Source organism: Cygnus atratus, chromosome 3 (genome assembly GCF_013377495.2).
Source record: "Cygnus atratus isolate AKBS03 ecotype Queensland, Australia chromosome 3, CAtr_DNAZoo_HiC_assembly, whole genome shotgun sequence".
Lineage (NCBI taxonomy): Eukaryota > Metazoa > Chordata > Aves > Anseriformes > Anatidae > Cygnus > Cygnus atratus.
In genome coordinates this window covers 103,431,490-103,447,295 of record NC_066364.1, presented here as the reverse complement: position 1 = coordinate 103,447,295, position 15,806 = coordinate 103,431,490, and the positions used below count along the sequence as shown (strand labels likewise).

Here is a 15,806-nt window from a genome sequence, read left to right as displayed (position 1 = left end):
TAAAATTAAAAACAATATTCCACATATACTTCACTGAAAAGGAGAACTGCTGTGCAGCTCTATGCTACTATAATTTTTTATCCTCTCCGAGGCCATATGACAATGATAGATCTACTCCTCTTGATGATAAATTGTATAATGTTTTCAGGTATTTGAGAATGAAAGATTTCAAGGGAATGTAAAGTATGACATGGCCCACTGCCTGACCTCAAGTTGGTGAGGTACTTTGCATTCAAAGATGCTACATAAATTTAAAAAGTAGTAATATCACGAACCCTGAACAATGTATTTGCAGACTGTATTTATAGGCTTTGAAGTAATAACTAGATACTTATTTCTAATAGGTTGGTCATCTTTTCATTCTGGAATACTTCAAACTTAAAGCTAAATTCATCAAAGGTATTTCATTGTAGCTGCTTAAAAAGAAGCCTAACTTTCTGAAGCCTTGATGAAAACAAACTACTATAAGTATAGTGCTTCTGGGAAGTTAAAATATAACCATTTTGCTCACTCTTTTATTTTTTTAGGTGTTCCTTAGAAGACTCTCTGTAGTAACTATTTACAAAGCAGTAACATTAAAAAGTGGCTGTATTGCTCTTGGCCTGGTAAAGCCTCATTGCGTATGTCTGCACCCCTAGATGGTCACTTCTTCACTCCAATTTTTCATTTTTTCATGTTTCCTTCCATGTTACGTTGCCACAAATCTCTCCTCAGCACAAGGCGTAATGTGCTGTGGCTCATCCTTACCAACACGTGTTACCTGACAGACAACTGCATGCTGTGCGAAAGCCTAACAGGCTAAATACCTGTGGAGCTTATGCCTTCACATCATTAAGATCTCTGTTATTGGGGGTTCCCCTTTGTTCTGCCATTAATTTTTCTAAAAACTTCAGTGGAGCTTAATTATCTATGAATCTCTTGTCTCTGTCAAACTATTTTGGCAGGTGTCAGTAACTTCAAAAGTTAAGGGGAATGGGTGGACAAAGCAGGATTGCACAGACCTTTTTGCTTTAAGGAACAGCTGAAAAAAAAAGTCCAAACTTTGGCAGTTGTGATGTGAAACACAATATTTTGTCTAGAATGTAACACAGACCTGCAGTTGGATTTTCTCTTTTCTATTAAAGTTAAGTACCTTACTAATGCACAAAATATCATTGAAAAGCACTGGTAGAGTTTTATTTAACATGTAATAGTTTGAAAATACCACAGATAAAAACAATTGCTTAACTTTTTCTGTTAACTAAAAACAGTTACTAACAGTAACTGTGAGCCAATATAGCTATTAAGCTTTCTATATAAACCTCTGATAATAGATAAACGGGGATTTTTTTTCTTTCTTCGAGAGATTTCTGGACTACACATTTATTTTTTCACTGCCTCGTACCATCATTTGAGAGTACTTGAAATCATAAGAGTATATGCATGCTTTTATCACAAGTCAGATTAAAGGAGAACATAGTACATAATATTCAAATTTCGGGTCACTAGTAGTAGCAAAAAAAAAAATAAAACAAAACAGTTGAGAGTTGATTAGTAGTAGTTATATTAAAGTTGTCCAAGTTGGCATTCCAGTAGAATGATGAGGGAAATTCATCACTCTTTTGGGTGACATCCAGCAAAATACATCAGTCTAGATAAAGATGAATATGTAAAAGCATGTGAGCTTGTTCTTTCAAGGTGAATTAGTACTGCTTACATGTTTCATGGGAAACACAGACTTCTCTTTTTGTTGGGTATAGGTCTTGGAGCTGTAGATCCCAATATTCTTTAGACTAACACAAATGAAGCTTGTTACTGTAAATTCCAGACATTTTTGTTTCAATTCAAAACTAGATCATAAATTAAAAATATAAACTGATATAATTTGGTTTAAAAATATTATGAATTTGTTCACATTTTCTCCTCTGGTTTTCAGGGGTTAAAAAGCAATTTTAACTTCCTAAAGATTTATAACATGAAGATGAGAGAAATGTGTTAGGCATCATTTCTTACTCTGGTAAACTTCAAATGAAATTCAGAGGTATGGTGCTTTTATGAAACTGCTGACATAGGAACTTTTCCAATAACTTCAAACAGTAATGCAATTAATGGGATTCAGTGACATAATTTTTTAGATAAATAGGGAAAAATATTATCAAGTGATATTTCAAAGGCAGCACAGAAGCAAAAAAAAAAAAAAAAAAGAAAAGTATGAGGTTGTGGTTATAACCCTTAAATTCTTTTTCTTTTGTGTAAGTTGACAAGTGCACTGCAGGCTGAAAAAGACAGTTTAAACTGAAAAATATGACTGCAGTAAACATGCAGGAAACAGATGACTTCAGTGGGCTTCAAATGATAATGCTTTTCTTGCAGTGTATCAACACAATTTAAGTGCTTGAATGCATCCTTGTTTTAGCACATATTTTTGTAGGAGTACCTATATAAAAATCTGAGCTAAGTATTCATTTAATTTAAGAGTCACAGAAATTACTGCATAGTATGCAGATTAAAAAAGTTACCACGTGACGTAATTATTAACCTAAATAATAGGACCAGGCAACAACGTAGTGAAGGTTTTATATTCGTGTGTATGTAGCTGTTCTAATAAGGGTCATATCTGACACATACAGGATTTTCATGTGACTCTTAAAGAGAATGAATTCCTCATGGCATTGAATGTTTGGCCTGTTTTGTCAATAAAGCTAAAGGAATGTGGCACGATCGTAGCTGTTAGATGGAGGTAGCAGACACCCCTAGTTACACTGTACATATTAGCATTTGAAATCTTGCTGGACATTCCTTGCCTTTAGAATTTGTATCACTTTTGAAACCTATAAATGAAGTTTGTCCATAAAAATAGGTCATTCTTCTTAGTCCTTCCTTTTTATAGGAGAAAATGGAACCAACGAGTTAAAATGCAAAATTGGCCTAATAGCAATGATGAGTAAAAACTTAGGAGGTAGATTTACTTTGGCTTAATTACAGAGGAAGAAATGAAATATTTGTTTCTAGAAAGCAATGCTTACTCATTTTTTTCTGAGTGAAGGAGCAAGAGAGAACATTACCCTTAGCCAACTGATGTGAGTGACCTTTTGGGATTAGAGACACCTAAATCAAGCTCAGTTCCAGTCTCTGCTTCAAGACCTGCTTTATGCAATTTGTATTAGAATTGGTTGGAAGCAAAACACAGAACATACGTTTCCTCTTTTTAAGGAAGTGTTTTCATCATCAGACTTGCAAAGGCATCCTACACTTCTTTTCTTTTTTTTTTTTTTTTTTTTTTTTTTACTCTTCTGCCTACAAATATTGCAGTCTTGACTGCAGAATGTTGAAGCATCTACACAAGTTTTATAGCGTTGACAGTATAGCCTGGTCTACTGATTAAGAGATTTTAAAGAGCAGTTTGTTGTGTAAATTCTCTTTATGTACAAAGAGGAGGGGAGGATATAAACATGTGTTTCTAATTTCCTGAATCAGTTTTCTAAACTCTAGATTTCATATAATGTGGAACAACCACCTTACTGCCTTTTGTTGAACCCTGTACTAAGCAGGAGACTTGCTCTGAATTCCCCCCAGAACATTTAGGCACTGGTGTCTCACACTCAGATACCAAGCAGCAGTAGGCATCAAGGTGCTTGCATCAGGTAAGATAGCAGTCAGTACATTTGTACATAAATATTAGCAGAATAACATACTGTTTTTTTTTTTTGTTTGTTTGTTTTTCCAAGTGCCAGGAGAGGCAGGATGGGGAGGAAGAGTATTATGCTTGCTTTTTGGTATAGTGAAAGTCTATCCTGTCCTTTCAGGATAGCATCAAAAACCCTTCAACCTTCCAAAATTGCTGTAGTTCTCTGGGTCTTCCTTTCTACCCGTTTTAAAAATAGGAGTGATGTTTTCCCTTTTCCAGTCACTGGGGACTTCACCTGACTGCCAGGACTTTTCAAATATGATGGAAAGAGGTTTGGCAGCTACATCAGCCAATTCCCTCAGGACCCTGGGATGGATGTCATCAGGCCCCATAGACTTGTAGCTGTCTATAAGTAGCTGAATAGTGTTGGCTAGAACACCATTGTCTGGCTGTTTATGTTTTTAGAAAGGAATTATAATAAAAGGAAATTTGGAAGAAGTTTATGGATGTTTACAGTGAGTTTTTTCCAGTACAAGGAGGTGAATAAGGATGTTTGAAGACAATGGGCAATGGAGGTCCCAAACCTTTTTTACAGAGCAAATTAGTTCTTGTTTAGAAAAATAAGCTGCCTGTTCATTTATTTTTTTTTCCTGTGGTGCAAATAGGATTGTTCTGCAAACACCAAGAAGTTTGTTTTTATCCTGCCCTTTGAAATACAGTTCTACTGAGCAGACATATAGACTTACATCTCAAAGCTTTGACTGACCTGATTTGCAGATTGGAAATGTTCCAATTTGAAGAAGTTAGATGTCCTTTAAAAGAAACAACACATTAGCTTAAAAACTTTGCTATAAATTAATTTCAAGCATGTACTTGAATCACCACAGAATCTGGAAAGGAGCTTTGGACTTGTCTGCTTTTTAAAGGAAAACTCCTCGTCATCAGTGTAATTTCATAAAGAGTTTAGGTTGCTGAGCTAATAGTACAATACAGTTATGGTTAAGAGGTAGAATCCAGCTTTTCGGTGGAACATTTAATAGTTACCAGATTGCTCTCTCTTTCTCTGCCACTCCAAGCCTTGATTATGATTCCTTGTTCAAGTTTTGCCATAAGAAGCAGGGATCCTAAAGGCAGGTTCCCTCACTGATTCACCATAGTCCGTTTCCAAAATTGAATGAAGTAGTAGTCGTCTAGCAGACAAAAACAGATACTCTGATCATATGATGAATGACATAATGCATATGCCCAAGAAAAGATTAATTTATGTAGCCATCTATAATTTTAGTATCTCACATTCTGTAATTTTAACAGTGCTTTTAAAGAGGTAATATTTTCAAATGTTTGTACATTTTGGCAATTTGGTAAGAATTAAATCTTTGGATGCTCTTTACTGAATTGCTTGCCTACTGTGCAGTAGTTTTCCTTTCCTCCAAATCACATGGTCAGGAGAACTGTGCAGATAATCTTATTATGGATAATCTATGTGGATAAAAAGCATATATATAACGTGTTACCTTGTACAGTTAACAATAGGTTACAGTGGAAAAATTCCTCAGTATACTGCTATGGTATAGCATTTATTCATAGGTAGCTGTTACTTTATGAGAGACCCACATTTTCTGGTATACCCAAGAGCTCTTGTATTTTAGGGTAAAAAGAAAGATGGATCAATGTAAAAAAAGGCATATCATACTGCTGTTGCTGATTGGTCCACATGTGCTATTGCTCCTTTACAGGGAAGAATTATGATAAGTGCAAGGAAAAGAGCTTACCTATAAGTATCAATTCTGTTAAGTTATTAAGCAACAGTATTTTTTTCCATCAGTTTATTTTTCATCTCTGTTGAGGTTAACTCTGGATACTTTGAACTGTTTCTCCTGGAGAAAGATTATATATTGCTTAGGCAATGATTTTGTTCCACAGACGTTGCTGGGATTTCATCTTTTACAACATCTGTAGGAGTCCATATAAAAGCTAGTTATTAAAGAAGTTAGTTGAGAAAGTTGAATTTTTTCATGTTGCCATGGGAACGTTGTATTTGTCCTTTGTCTTTCGGTTCAAGATGAGGTGCAGAAGTACCCGCAGTGAAGGGGTAAGTGCAGCCATCAGAGGCTTTTTGGCTGCTGACTTTTGCTTTGAAGAGTCTCTGTATGAGAGCACAAATTGCTTCCTCTCCGCTTGTCTTCAGAAAAAGCACTTTGGTGTCTATGTCTTTCTGCCCTAGTGGGCTCTGTAAGCAGTTGTAAGAATTGGCTCTTAAAAACTTTTATTTGTTTTGCTCTGGAGAGAATTCTTTCTGCCAGAGTTTTGAAATCCATGTGTCAGGGGGTTTAGCCAGGTGGCTTTCCAGATCCTAGCTTGTGTTGTGCGTATAGTAAGAAGGATGTGTTGTGGCACTGGGCACTAGGTCAAAAAATTGAAGTGGGTTATGTGTGTGCAGCACAGGGCGATGAATAACATATATCAAGCTCAAAATGAAGGAGTAAAATACTGTTTTAATGTGTTCAATTAACTGTTTTCCTCCATTTAATGTTTTCTTTCCAAAATAAGTTTTCATTGAACTCAAGGTATTTCTATACATAATGTCAAACCTATATTGCTGTATGTCGTGCCTTTGAGTTCAAAAAAAGTTAGTGAACTCATTAACACATTTCACTTTAAAACGGGTATTGAAGCCTAGGAAGACCGATTAAATTTTAATTTCTAGAATTCAGATTGCTTTTCATAAATATGAAAGATTTTCTAAGTATTTTCTGAGATTTAATAACAGGGTAAAAAGGCTTTTCTTGCAATCCACATTGCTCTTCATAATACCAAAATATATATCTAACCAGAAGCACCTTGCAGTCTGTCTCCGTCTGAAAAGCTGTTTCACATCTGTGCTGTGTGAACTGCTGTCATATAAGAATTATATTTAAATCTTGGTCTACATACACACTAATAGAAAATGGTAATTTTTATTCTCTCTTTCAGAAAGTACCAAAGCCCGCAGTAATGACTTTGCTGAAAAGAACGGACTTCGAAAATATGAGTATGTCTTACATCCACGAACTACAGGATTCACATTTGTGGTGGAATGTCTACGGGAAGGTAATCCTGCTCTGTGGTTGTACACGCTTCTTTGTCTTTAAGATAACTGCTCTCACCACAGCTGTAGAAGTTGATATTCACAAGGCTGCTTGATTTGATTTCAGAGATGCGTTATGTATACTGATCACACAAAAAAGGTTTTGTTTGCAACCGTACTTAAAATGATTGTAACGTGGAGAGATTTGAGAGAGTTGATACAGGATACTAATATCATCACAAGATATGTAGCGTACAAGAACAATACTTTTGCATTTTTTAAATAGTGTAGTTTGTTTAGCAGTCTACCCCAGGAAAATAGTGAAAAAGAACCTAAGGAATTTCAGCCTTATTGTCTGTACCATTCCTTAATCCCAACAGGGTGGCTGCAGGGTTCAGTCTTATGTCATGCAGACGTGTACTACGCTGCCCTCTCTCAAAAGTAGAAGGAAAATCTTTCTGAGGGCAGAGAATGAACACATCAGTGTGTTCAATGGACAAGGGGAATGCTGAGCAACATGCAGATGCAGCAAGTCAGCTGCCCAGTGCTGCTAGCTTTTCCAGGCAATGGTGATTTGGAGAAGCTGTGTGAAATATGAGTTATGTTCCTTGGCAGGTCAGTGGGTGAGAGAACGTGTGGTACTTGCTTTTTACCTAGAAATGATCTTCCATCCCTGTATTCATCTGGTGTTAGAGACTGAATCCAATTCCCAATATCAAGGGAACAGAGTATAGAGGTGCAATTGCTTGTTAGAACGAAACATCTGGGGGTTGTTCTGGAAATGGGCATTTTGATGAGACTTCTGCTAGTCTCTAGGCCATAACAGTGTAACCATTATAACCATACTGATATGGCAGCAATTCAAATACAGATGAGTGAATATTTATAGTGTATATGAATGCATGGTTGAAGAAAATAAACATGTGCAGTAGATATAAAGTGACTTATTTATAGGCTCGTTCTTCTGGGATAAGTAATTCCAAATCTTTACCACATATTGGTTATTCTGCCTGCCAAAGGGAGAAATTTGAGATTATTAAAAAGAATAAGGACCTGCTGGTAGGTTTTTCCTTGCTAGAATCTTTGCTTGGCTTTTAGAAGTGGAGTTGACTTGCGTTTTGCCTGATTTCTACTGAACAGATACACCAAAATCACAGCAAATACTTTGATATTTTCTCCAACTGGACACTCTCTGTAAAGGACTATGTATCTGTTTGACCATAGATATAGTCAATATATTTTTGACCATCTGACATTCAGCAGACATCTTAGATTTTCCTGTATCTTGAATGTTTATTACTAATTTGCTGTAATGAAAAATTTGTCATACATGAAATTTCAAAAAGTTGTTTTACTTAAAATTTTCAGCACTAGATTAACCTATTGCATAATAATATTTCTAGCCTGGAATAAATTTTAAGTTAAAGGAATGTTTTCAACCTGAAATATTATCAACTTAAAAAATAGTAGATTCTATATTTACCTCAGAAACGAGCTTTATGGTTATACAGTCATTTTCTAATTTTATAAGAATACTTTTCTTTTTTACGAGAGATGCAGAAATTGTCTCTTGTATGAGAGATCTATGCAAATTAGGCTGTTGGGTTATAAAAAGGAAAATATTTGAAGGTGATTAGCTAATTTTATGCATCACAAAGCTGGAGGAAAAATCAAAAACATTCTTAGACTTTTTTTGTCCAGGCTTTCCAATGCTTTAAGCTCTACTTCTATTTAAGGCAGGGAAATATTATGAAATATTAATGTCCCTCTAGCATTGAATTCACTAGTTATTTGGTACAATAATAGGCATTATAAGCTGCAAACATGACAACTGTAGAGTATTATGTAGTAACGTATGTGTGAGAATGTAGTTCAACTAGCATTTTAAAATATTAAATTATTATTTATTGATTTGAGACTTCTTTTTTAATTGTTTGCAAGTGTGCCAGATATGGACCATTTATGCAGAAGTATTTTATTTACATGGACAACCCAAATGTAGTCACTTTACTTTAAAACACTTTAGAGTATTACAGACCTGCATATATATACACTATTTTATATGTAAAATGTAGATGTCCAGGTGGTCATCTGTACAGATATAGATGGCACATAGCATTGCTACCTGGCATTATCATGCAGCTCTGGTTTGACTCATTATTTATACTACTTGAGTGCCTTTCTTACAATTCTAATTTCTGATACCAGCAGTAATTTAAAAAAAAAACAAAACACAAAACAAAACAAAAAAACACCTCAGGATTGTTAAGGACAGGGTGTTTACACTGTCCCTGTTTCAGGACTGTCATCATGCTGCAATAGTACCAATAATGATAAATATAGAGTTGTTTCCTTTTTACTGCTCATAATAGCAAGCTGAAAGCAGTGTGTGTGACTTTAACATGGATGAGGGAGCGGTGGAGCCTTGAACATCATGTTTACATGTTTGAAAGTCTTTTTATGTCCAGATGACAAACTTATTGCCCTGCAGCTCTCCTGTGAATACATTTTGTCTGATGGCTGTTTTCCATTTCTAAGGCTCAAGTGTCTTAACTCTAGGTCTGAGCACATTATTTTGCTCCCAAAATAGGCTGAGGAAGAGAGAGGGAGAAATATCATTAGAAATTTAACTGCTTTTTGAATGTTAAAAAAAATAATAATAATTTGACAAGAACACTTTTTAATATGCATAGATAGAATTACCTGTTATTACCTAAAAATAACTATTAGCAACCCTTCTGAATAGGAAATGAAGAATTGGGGGAAAAAATAACCTTCAGTTAAATGTTGCTTGTATCTTAGCTAGGGAGTTGCTTCCTAGAGGAAGCACTAGCTAAACACTAACAACATAACCCTGGTGGCTATCAGTCCTTTGCTCTCCATAGGTGGCAAAAATTTCTGAGCCATGAAAATTGATTTTTGCCAGTGATAACGAACACACAAATTCCTCTGGCCTTCTTCTCGCTCTTCTATGGTCATTATTTCAACTACCTGATTAAATTAAATTATTAAATGCTGCTAAGGTGGTTCCTAAGTAATTTCTGAGATTATGGGAGCTAAAAAAATATATATCTACTTAACCTGCTTTGGCAGGGGGGTTGACCCAATGATCTTTCAAGGTCCCTTCCAACCCCTTCAATTCTGTGATTCTGTAACCTCCACCAAACAGACTGGCAAGAAAATTCTGAATCAGCACCTGGTAAAAAGTTATTAGAGCTTTCTGCTGCATTTCTTTGGGTGTAATTCCAGATCTTTACCACATATTGGTTATTCTGCCTGCCAAAGGGAGAAGTTTGAGGTTATTAAAAAGAATAAGGACCTGCTGGTAGGTTTTTCCTTGCTAGAATCCTTGCTTGGCAAGGAAGAGTTGAGAAGTAGAAGTAGTGAGCATAGGTGAGCATTTTTGGAAATACAGAGTCACAACATGTTTTGATGTGAATAAGCAATGGAAAACAAACTCGAGACACCAAAATTAAGACTGGTCATGATTTTTTTTTTAAAGTAATCATTATATACCTCTCTTTGATCATTGCCTAAATTCTTATCAAACCCCTTTTTTAAGCTTGAGACTCAGAATAGATGTCACGCATGGAGTTACTTTTGGCAGAACATGGATTAAGGGATATCTTTACAACCTGTGGGATTTTGAAAAATGACAGAAATATTCAAAAATTTAAACAATACTTTTATAAGCATTCCTTTAACAAGGTTAATTAAAACCACTTGTGGTTTATGTAATGCTCTTGATGATCTGGTTTAAGATCCTTCTCTGAAAGGTCAAGAAGGTTAATCAGAAATTAAGTATAGGTTTTCAGGCCTGGTTGTATTTCATAAAGTTTTCCTAACATTTCAAATTAAGTTGAAAGTTCACACGTCTCTAGTATTATGTTTCAAAGAGATTGAAAATGATACCATTGAATTTGATTCAATACTGTCTGGATTCATTGAATTGCATATATTATCTTGATATAATATCTGTAATTGTAGTCAAATAGTCTGTCAAGAGAAAAAAGTAGTTTATGAATATTTTCCTAAACTTGCCTCATGGCCTTTAAGTATTTTCTCAGGACTAAATAAACAGTAAGTGTTAAGACAGAGCTAAGGTTTTAAAGCATCGTTAGAAGATTGTTCATACTTTTGCAGGCAATCATTTCTGTCAACGTTAAATTTTAATTGACCTCTTTTTGATACTTACTATATGTCTATTAACAGTCTTTAATACCTGGATGTCATTCATTCCTTCAAATGTAAATCAAAGTAATACTAATTTCAGAGGGCATTATATTTGTGTTTTTTAAAGGAAAATTGACGCAGGTGTGAAATGTGGGTCTGTAATAACTCTCTTGATTGAATAAAATGCTTAGGCAGGTTAGGGTTAGTGTTAGGGTTAAGGGCTGTATGGCTGAGTGTATAAAATACGGTGATTCCTACTCTGATACGCAAAGTTTGTTTCCTCTTCACATAAGCATTGAGTGAGGCATGCAGGTCTTGAGAAGTGTCTGCTCAATTACCATCAGAAGTTATATTTGATGCAATGGAACCACAGTAAAGCAGGTCTTCAGCAGTTTTCATGTTCATGCCCACTTTGTATTCTGTTTAACAGAGATGCAGTACATAGAAAGGACCCATATCACATCACAGTAAGGTCTAGATATGTTGTTTTAATGAAAGCTATCCTCACTTTTTATAACCGAACAGATTTCTGACTCCCAGAATGATACGCTGGGCCACTACCAAAATCTCTGTGGGTTTTGTGAGGCCAGAGCTTGTACACTGACCGGCACTGCTAAGCAGTGCAGCCTCTCAGACCAGCTCTGACCTATTTCTAGTGGTTGTTCTGTGCATGTGTCAACTGAAACCACCTTGTTTTGAAAATAGGAAGGTATAAGTGGCCACATGAAGTCCTCAATCAACTGATTTCACATGTATGATGTGAAATCCGCCAGATTTGCAAAGATTAAGCAACAACTCTAAAGCATCATTCCTCAATGCAAGGAAATTCTTTCTTCCCAAGCTGTTTTGCTCTGTGTATGTGTGCCTCCCAGAGTCATTTTATGAGTAAGACTGATAGTTAGAAATTGCAGAACTGCTGCGAAAGAGCTTAGAGCGATTCTTTAGCTGAAAATGCAGTATTAAAGCTTTACTGTTTGGCATTGTAACTGTAATTGTACTTTCATACTTCCAGAATTGTGCTAACCATCAATGATTACCAAATCTTGCAAACTTTGCAAAAAAATCATGAGCACACCTTGGCATCACCTCAGAGCAAGCACCAGTTTTCTGTCAGATATTTTCTGGCCTGCAATGCACATTTTTTCTTCCCTTCGATTTTTTCATGTATTGCTGGAGCAGTATTCACCTCACCACCTCACCTCTGTGTCAAATAGCACATCTTTTCGGTCATTCTAGGAAAGAGTTGTGTTTTTTTCCAAGACACTCTCATCTCTCAGACCCCATCCTTTTCTCTTTCCATCCTCCATTGTTTTCTGAGAATGGAGTGCAGCATTTCACTGCAGTATTTCCAGCATATTCATGTCAGAACCGCTATCTGTAGTGTTTACAGTTTGACAAATTCTTGGGTTTGTTACCTACACATCCATACAACTCATAGGAAATATTTCAGGTTGAATGATCCTGAGCCTATCAACATCCATCAACTGAGGTTATCTTCTTACACTCTCTTAGGTGTGGGTAGTGGCTTGTGACAAGCAGATAAACCACGTAGCAGATCATTTTCCATTTACCTCCTCACAGGTTATTACTAGTAGCTGTGCTAACCATGTAAAAAAAAATATTTGCCAGCAGTTAGCCCACAGTGGCATTAGAGGTTTCCAGTGTTTTCCCTTCACTCAGAATACACAGTGTCTGTGATAACTATCTGGTAATGACTGGCAAATGGGAACTTCTTAATTTCTACAACTGCAAGCCTGGAGTGATGGTAGCCCACCACATTGGTAGAAGTGAAGCTCTTGCTTGATAACAGATGAGTTCAGGAAAAAGATGGTCCAGTAAAAGTTAAATTAACCTCTTAAGAATTAAAGATGACATTCCTGTTTGTTTGTTTGATTGTTTAAATCTGTCTTCTCTTCAAGATATTTTAATGAAAGGTTATTCTGTTTGGCTAGATGGTGAAATGAATGTGTGTAACAAGGTATATCTGCTAGTCTAGACTTGGTCAGCATCTCTCTGGGTGCTTATTTCAAAAGGTCAGTCAGCTCATTGGATGGCATTTCTTTCTTTTCTTTTCTTTTTTTTTTTCTTATAGTGTCCCTCACAGCAGTACAGTAAGGTCAGTATAATATCTTGGAATGCTTCTGATGTTCCAGTGGGTCCACACAAAAAACCAGTCCCTTTTGTGGGCTTGTTCACGACATCCCTATGACTGGCTTGATGCTAAGAAAGCCTACTGAATGTTTGAATGCTGTAAGAATTATCAAGGGGATTTTTATTTATTTTTTTGTGTGTGTGTGTCAGAATACTGAGCTGTTTGTTTGTTTGTTTGTTGTGGGTTTTTTTTAGAGACTAATGGCTGCAGGACAGACAATAGATGAGCCTGATGTAAAGTTCAAGTTTATTACTGCTTGCTCTTGTCAGGCCATGATACAAGACTTTGCAGGGGATGTTGGTTGGATTAGTAGTATAATTATTGCTGAAGTTGAAATTAATTACTCTAAATGGCGGAGTAGTATTGTTATCTATCTATTTCACATGGCATTATCAGATGCTGTACACACCATATCCATTTCTCAGCTTTGTTTATTAATAAGGTAGATACTTGCTTCAAGAAGTCTTGAGTAGAGAGTAAACATACTTTTCTAGGACAAAATAATGCTTTAGTTTTGGTTAGGAGATAATGTTTCCTGATGTGTTTTATTAGAAAAATAGCATCTACACACTGAATAGACTAATCCCAAATCAGCGTTGTATTGCAGAGGAGATTCTCAAACATATTTAATGGATTCCCCACTCTTCCAATTTTTGCAGATGCTGGCTCTTTTCAATTCCATCTGCATTAAAATTGTTGTATTTTTTTATTTCTGATATCACTTTTCTGAGTAATTGCTGGCAGGGGAGAAGGTCCATGGAGTATCATTTCAGTTACTGAAAATGTTGGAACCCTTAAGTTGTTGATATAGCCATCAAATCTGTAAGATAGTAATAAAACTTGCAATCTCCTCTAGTTACAAAATTTAATTATCATTAAACTGTTAGCAATTTTTTTTCTTTCATTCCTTAATACTGTTGCAGCTTCAGCCCCTTCTTCCCTTTGCTCTCCTCCCAGTCCCCTGCCATTATTTTCAGGGTATACAAAAATTAGCCCAATGTCTTACTTTTCCAGGCTGACTCAGATCCCTGATCTTGGCAGTCATTTGCACGACTCTGCTCCAGAGATGTTGAGAGCAGTTCCACATTCATGAGTCCTGGATGTTGCTATGGTACTGATACTGCAAAACGAAAAACATACAAGGGCAGAGGAGCTTGGGAAAAATTGTAGTAGAGTATAAATGCTTTCTAAAATAGATTTTTATCAAAACACAAACTTCAGCATAAACTCAACTCTTCACCTTGTATGTAATCTGAAATATTGCTGTTTCAAGACTTCTGTCAACCTTTTCCTGAACTGCATGCTTCTGGAGGGCAGGAAATAATGTCTTTGCTGTTGATGTTCTCACCAAACTTTGGTAGGTATGGGAAGAGTTTCCCTCTGCTGCATACGTGCTGTGCTGGTTCTTTGAAGATCTGTACAATGTGAATTTACTGTTATAATGAAGTACATACAGATGCAAGGTTTGAATATCTTTTCATAATGTCAGTTTCCTGTGGAATGGCTGCCAGCTGAGAACTGGAGAACTGAGTTTAATGTACATTCTCTGTAGACATCTCTCTCCCCAGTCTCATTTCTTACTGTATAAAGCTAGTGCTCATATCTTAAAATAAGCATCTCTGAAGTACGTATTATCTACATGTAGGTATATGAAACACTGTGATTTTGTTTGTGTTGCTAGTCATTGTTGACCTTGCAGTATAAGATTAAAAGCAAATGCTCTTAGTTATTATGAAACAGTCGCAGAAGCAGGAGCCTGAGCATCCTTCTGGTTGGCTCGTGCTGATAACCAGTCCTTCGCTGCACTGAAAGGAGCCAGCCCGTCCTCATGGTTTGTGGCATTACAGAGACAATAAGCACATCTATTAGGAGAAAAGCATAATATGCACAATAAATAAAAAGAAAGACATTCTCAAAAACGCTTCAGACGCTTTGGAATTTGTGAGCAATGGCGCGTTTGTGTTGCCTGGAAGTTGCTATGGGTACTGATGTTGAAAAGCCAAACACACAGACCTTAGGGACATAAGTACCATTTAAAATCCTATAAGAATTACTGTTCTTTAAATCTGCTGGGATGCTTCTAAAAAATCTTCCCTCAGAAGGATTCTTTGCCTGAGTGCTCTCTGGGTTCATCAGCAGCACCACTGTGATTTAACCAGTCCTTCTGTCTTCACTTACCCAAAAAAAGCATTCCTTCCAAAAGACTTGAAAGCTCCTTGGCTTTCTCTATGAACTCTTTGCTTTGCTCTTGTTATAGTATGGATCAAAGAAAGAAATGAAACATATGCTCAGCAGCTATGTGGCTCCTTCTTTTCTTCCCATTCTTTACGTATCTGTGAGGACTGTGTCTTCTTGAGGCAGAGACTTTGTTTTTGTGAGTCTGAAACAACCATTACACTGCTGTTGTTGAAGCAGGTAGCAGTTAAGCTGCAGCAGTCTCAAATACTGCACTCTGCATGTCCACAGCATTGGAAATATCTAATAAACCTGTTAATAATACATTCCAAACAATACTGAGAAGCCATGGAGATTTATTAGGATTTCTGCTACCTGTGGTGCTAATGAATTCAGTTGACATTACACACCGAGACATGCATGTAAACATGCACTCATTTTTAAAATCTATACGTAATTCCTGATTTATAATAGTTGTGTTGTACATTAGGAGAGAACATTTGAAAATTTATTCATCTCCTTGAAGGGATAAATTCTTTTGTCTTTCAGTCCCATGCGTCTCACTGTTTCCCACACATTTTGTAATCACCCAGCAGCATATTCTTTTTCACATACTCTTGTTTGGGTAGCAG

The 15,806-nt window shown here is 36.2% G+C and overlaps 1 protein-coding gene across 1 annotated transcript in view; it reads left to right on the top strand.

Annotated features, from left to right (window-relative positions):
* The window catches only part of LCLAT1 (lysocardiolipin acyltransferase 1), a 99,962-nt gene that overhangs the window by 46,186 nt on the left and 37,970 nt on the right, over positions 1-15,806 (top strand). The window contains exon 6 of the mRNA XM_035563725.2: positions 6,581-6,697. Coding sequence (XP_035419618.1) covers positions 6,581-6,697 — 117 coding nt within the window. The remainder of the gene's footprint in view (positions 1-6,580; positions 6,698-15,806) is intronic.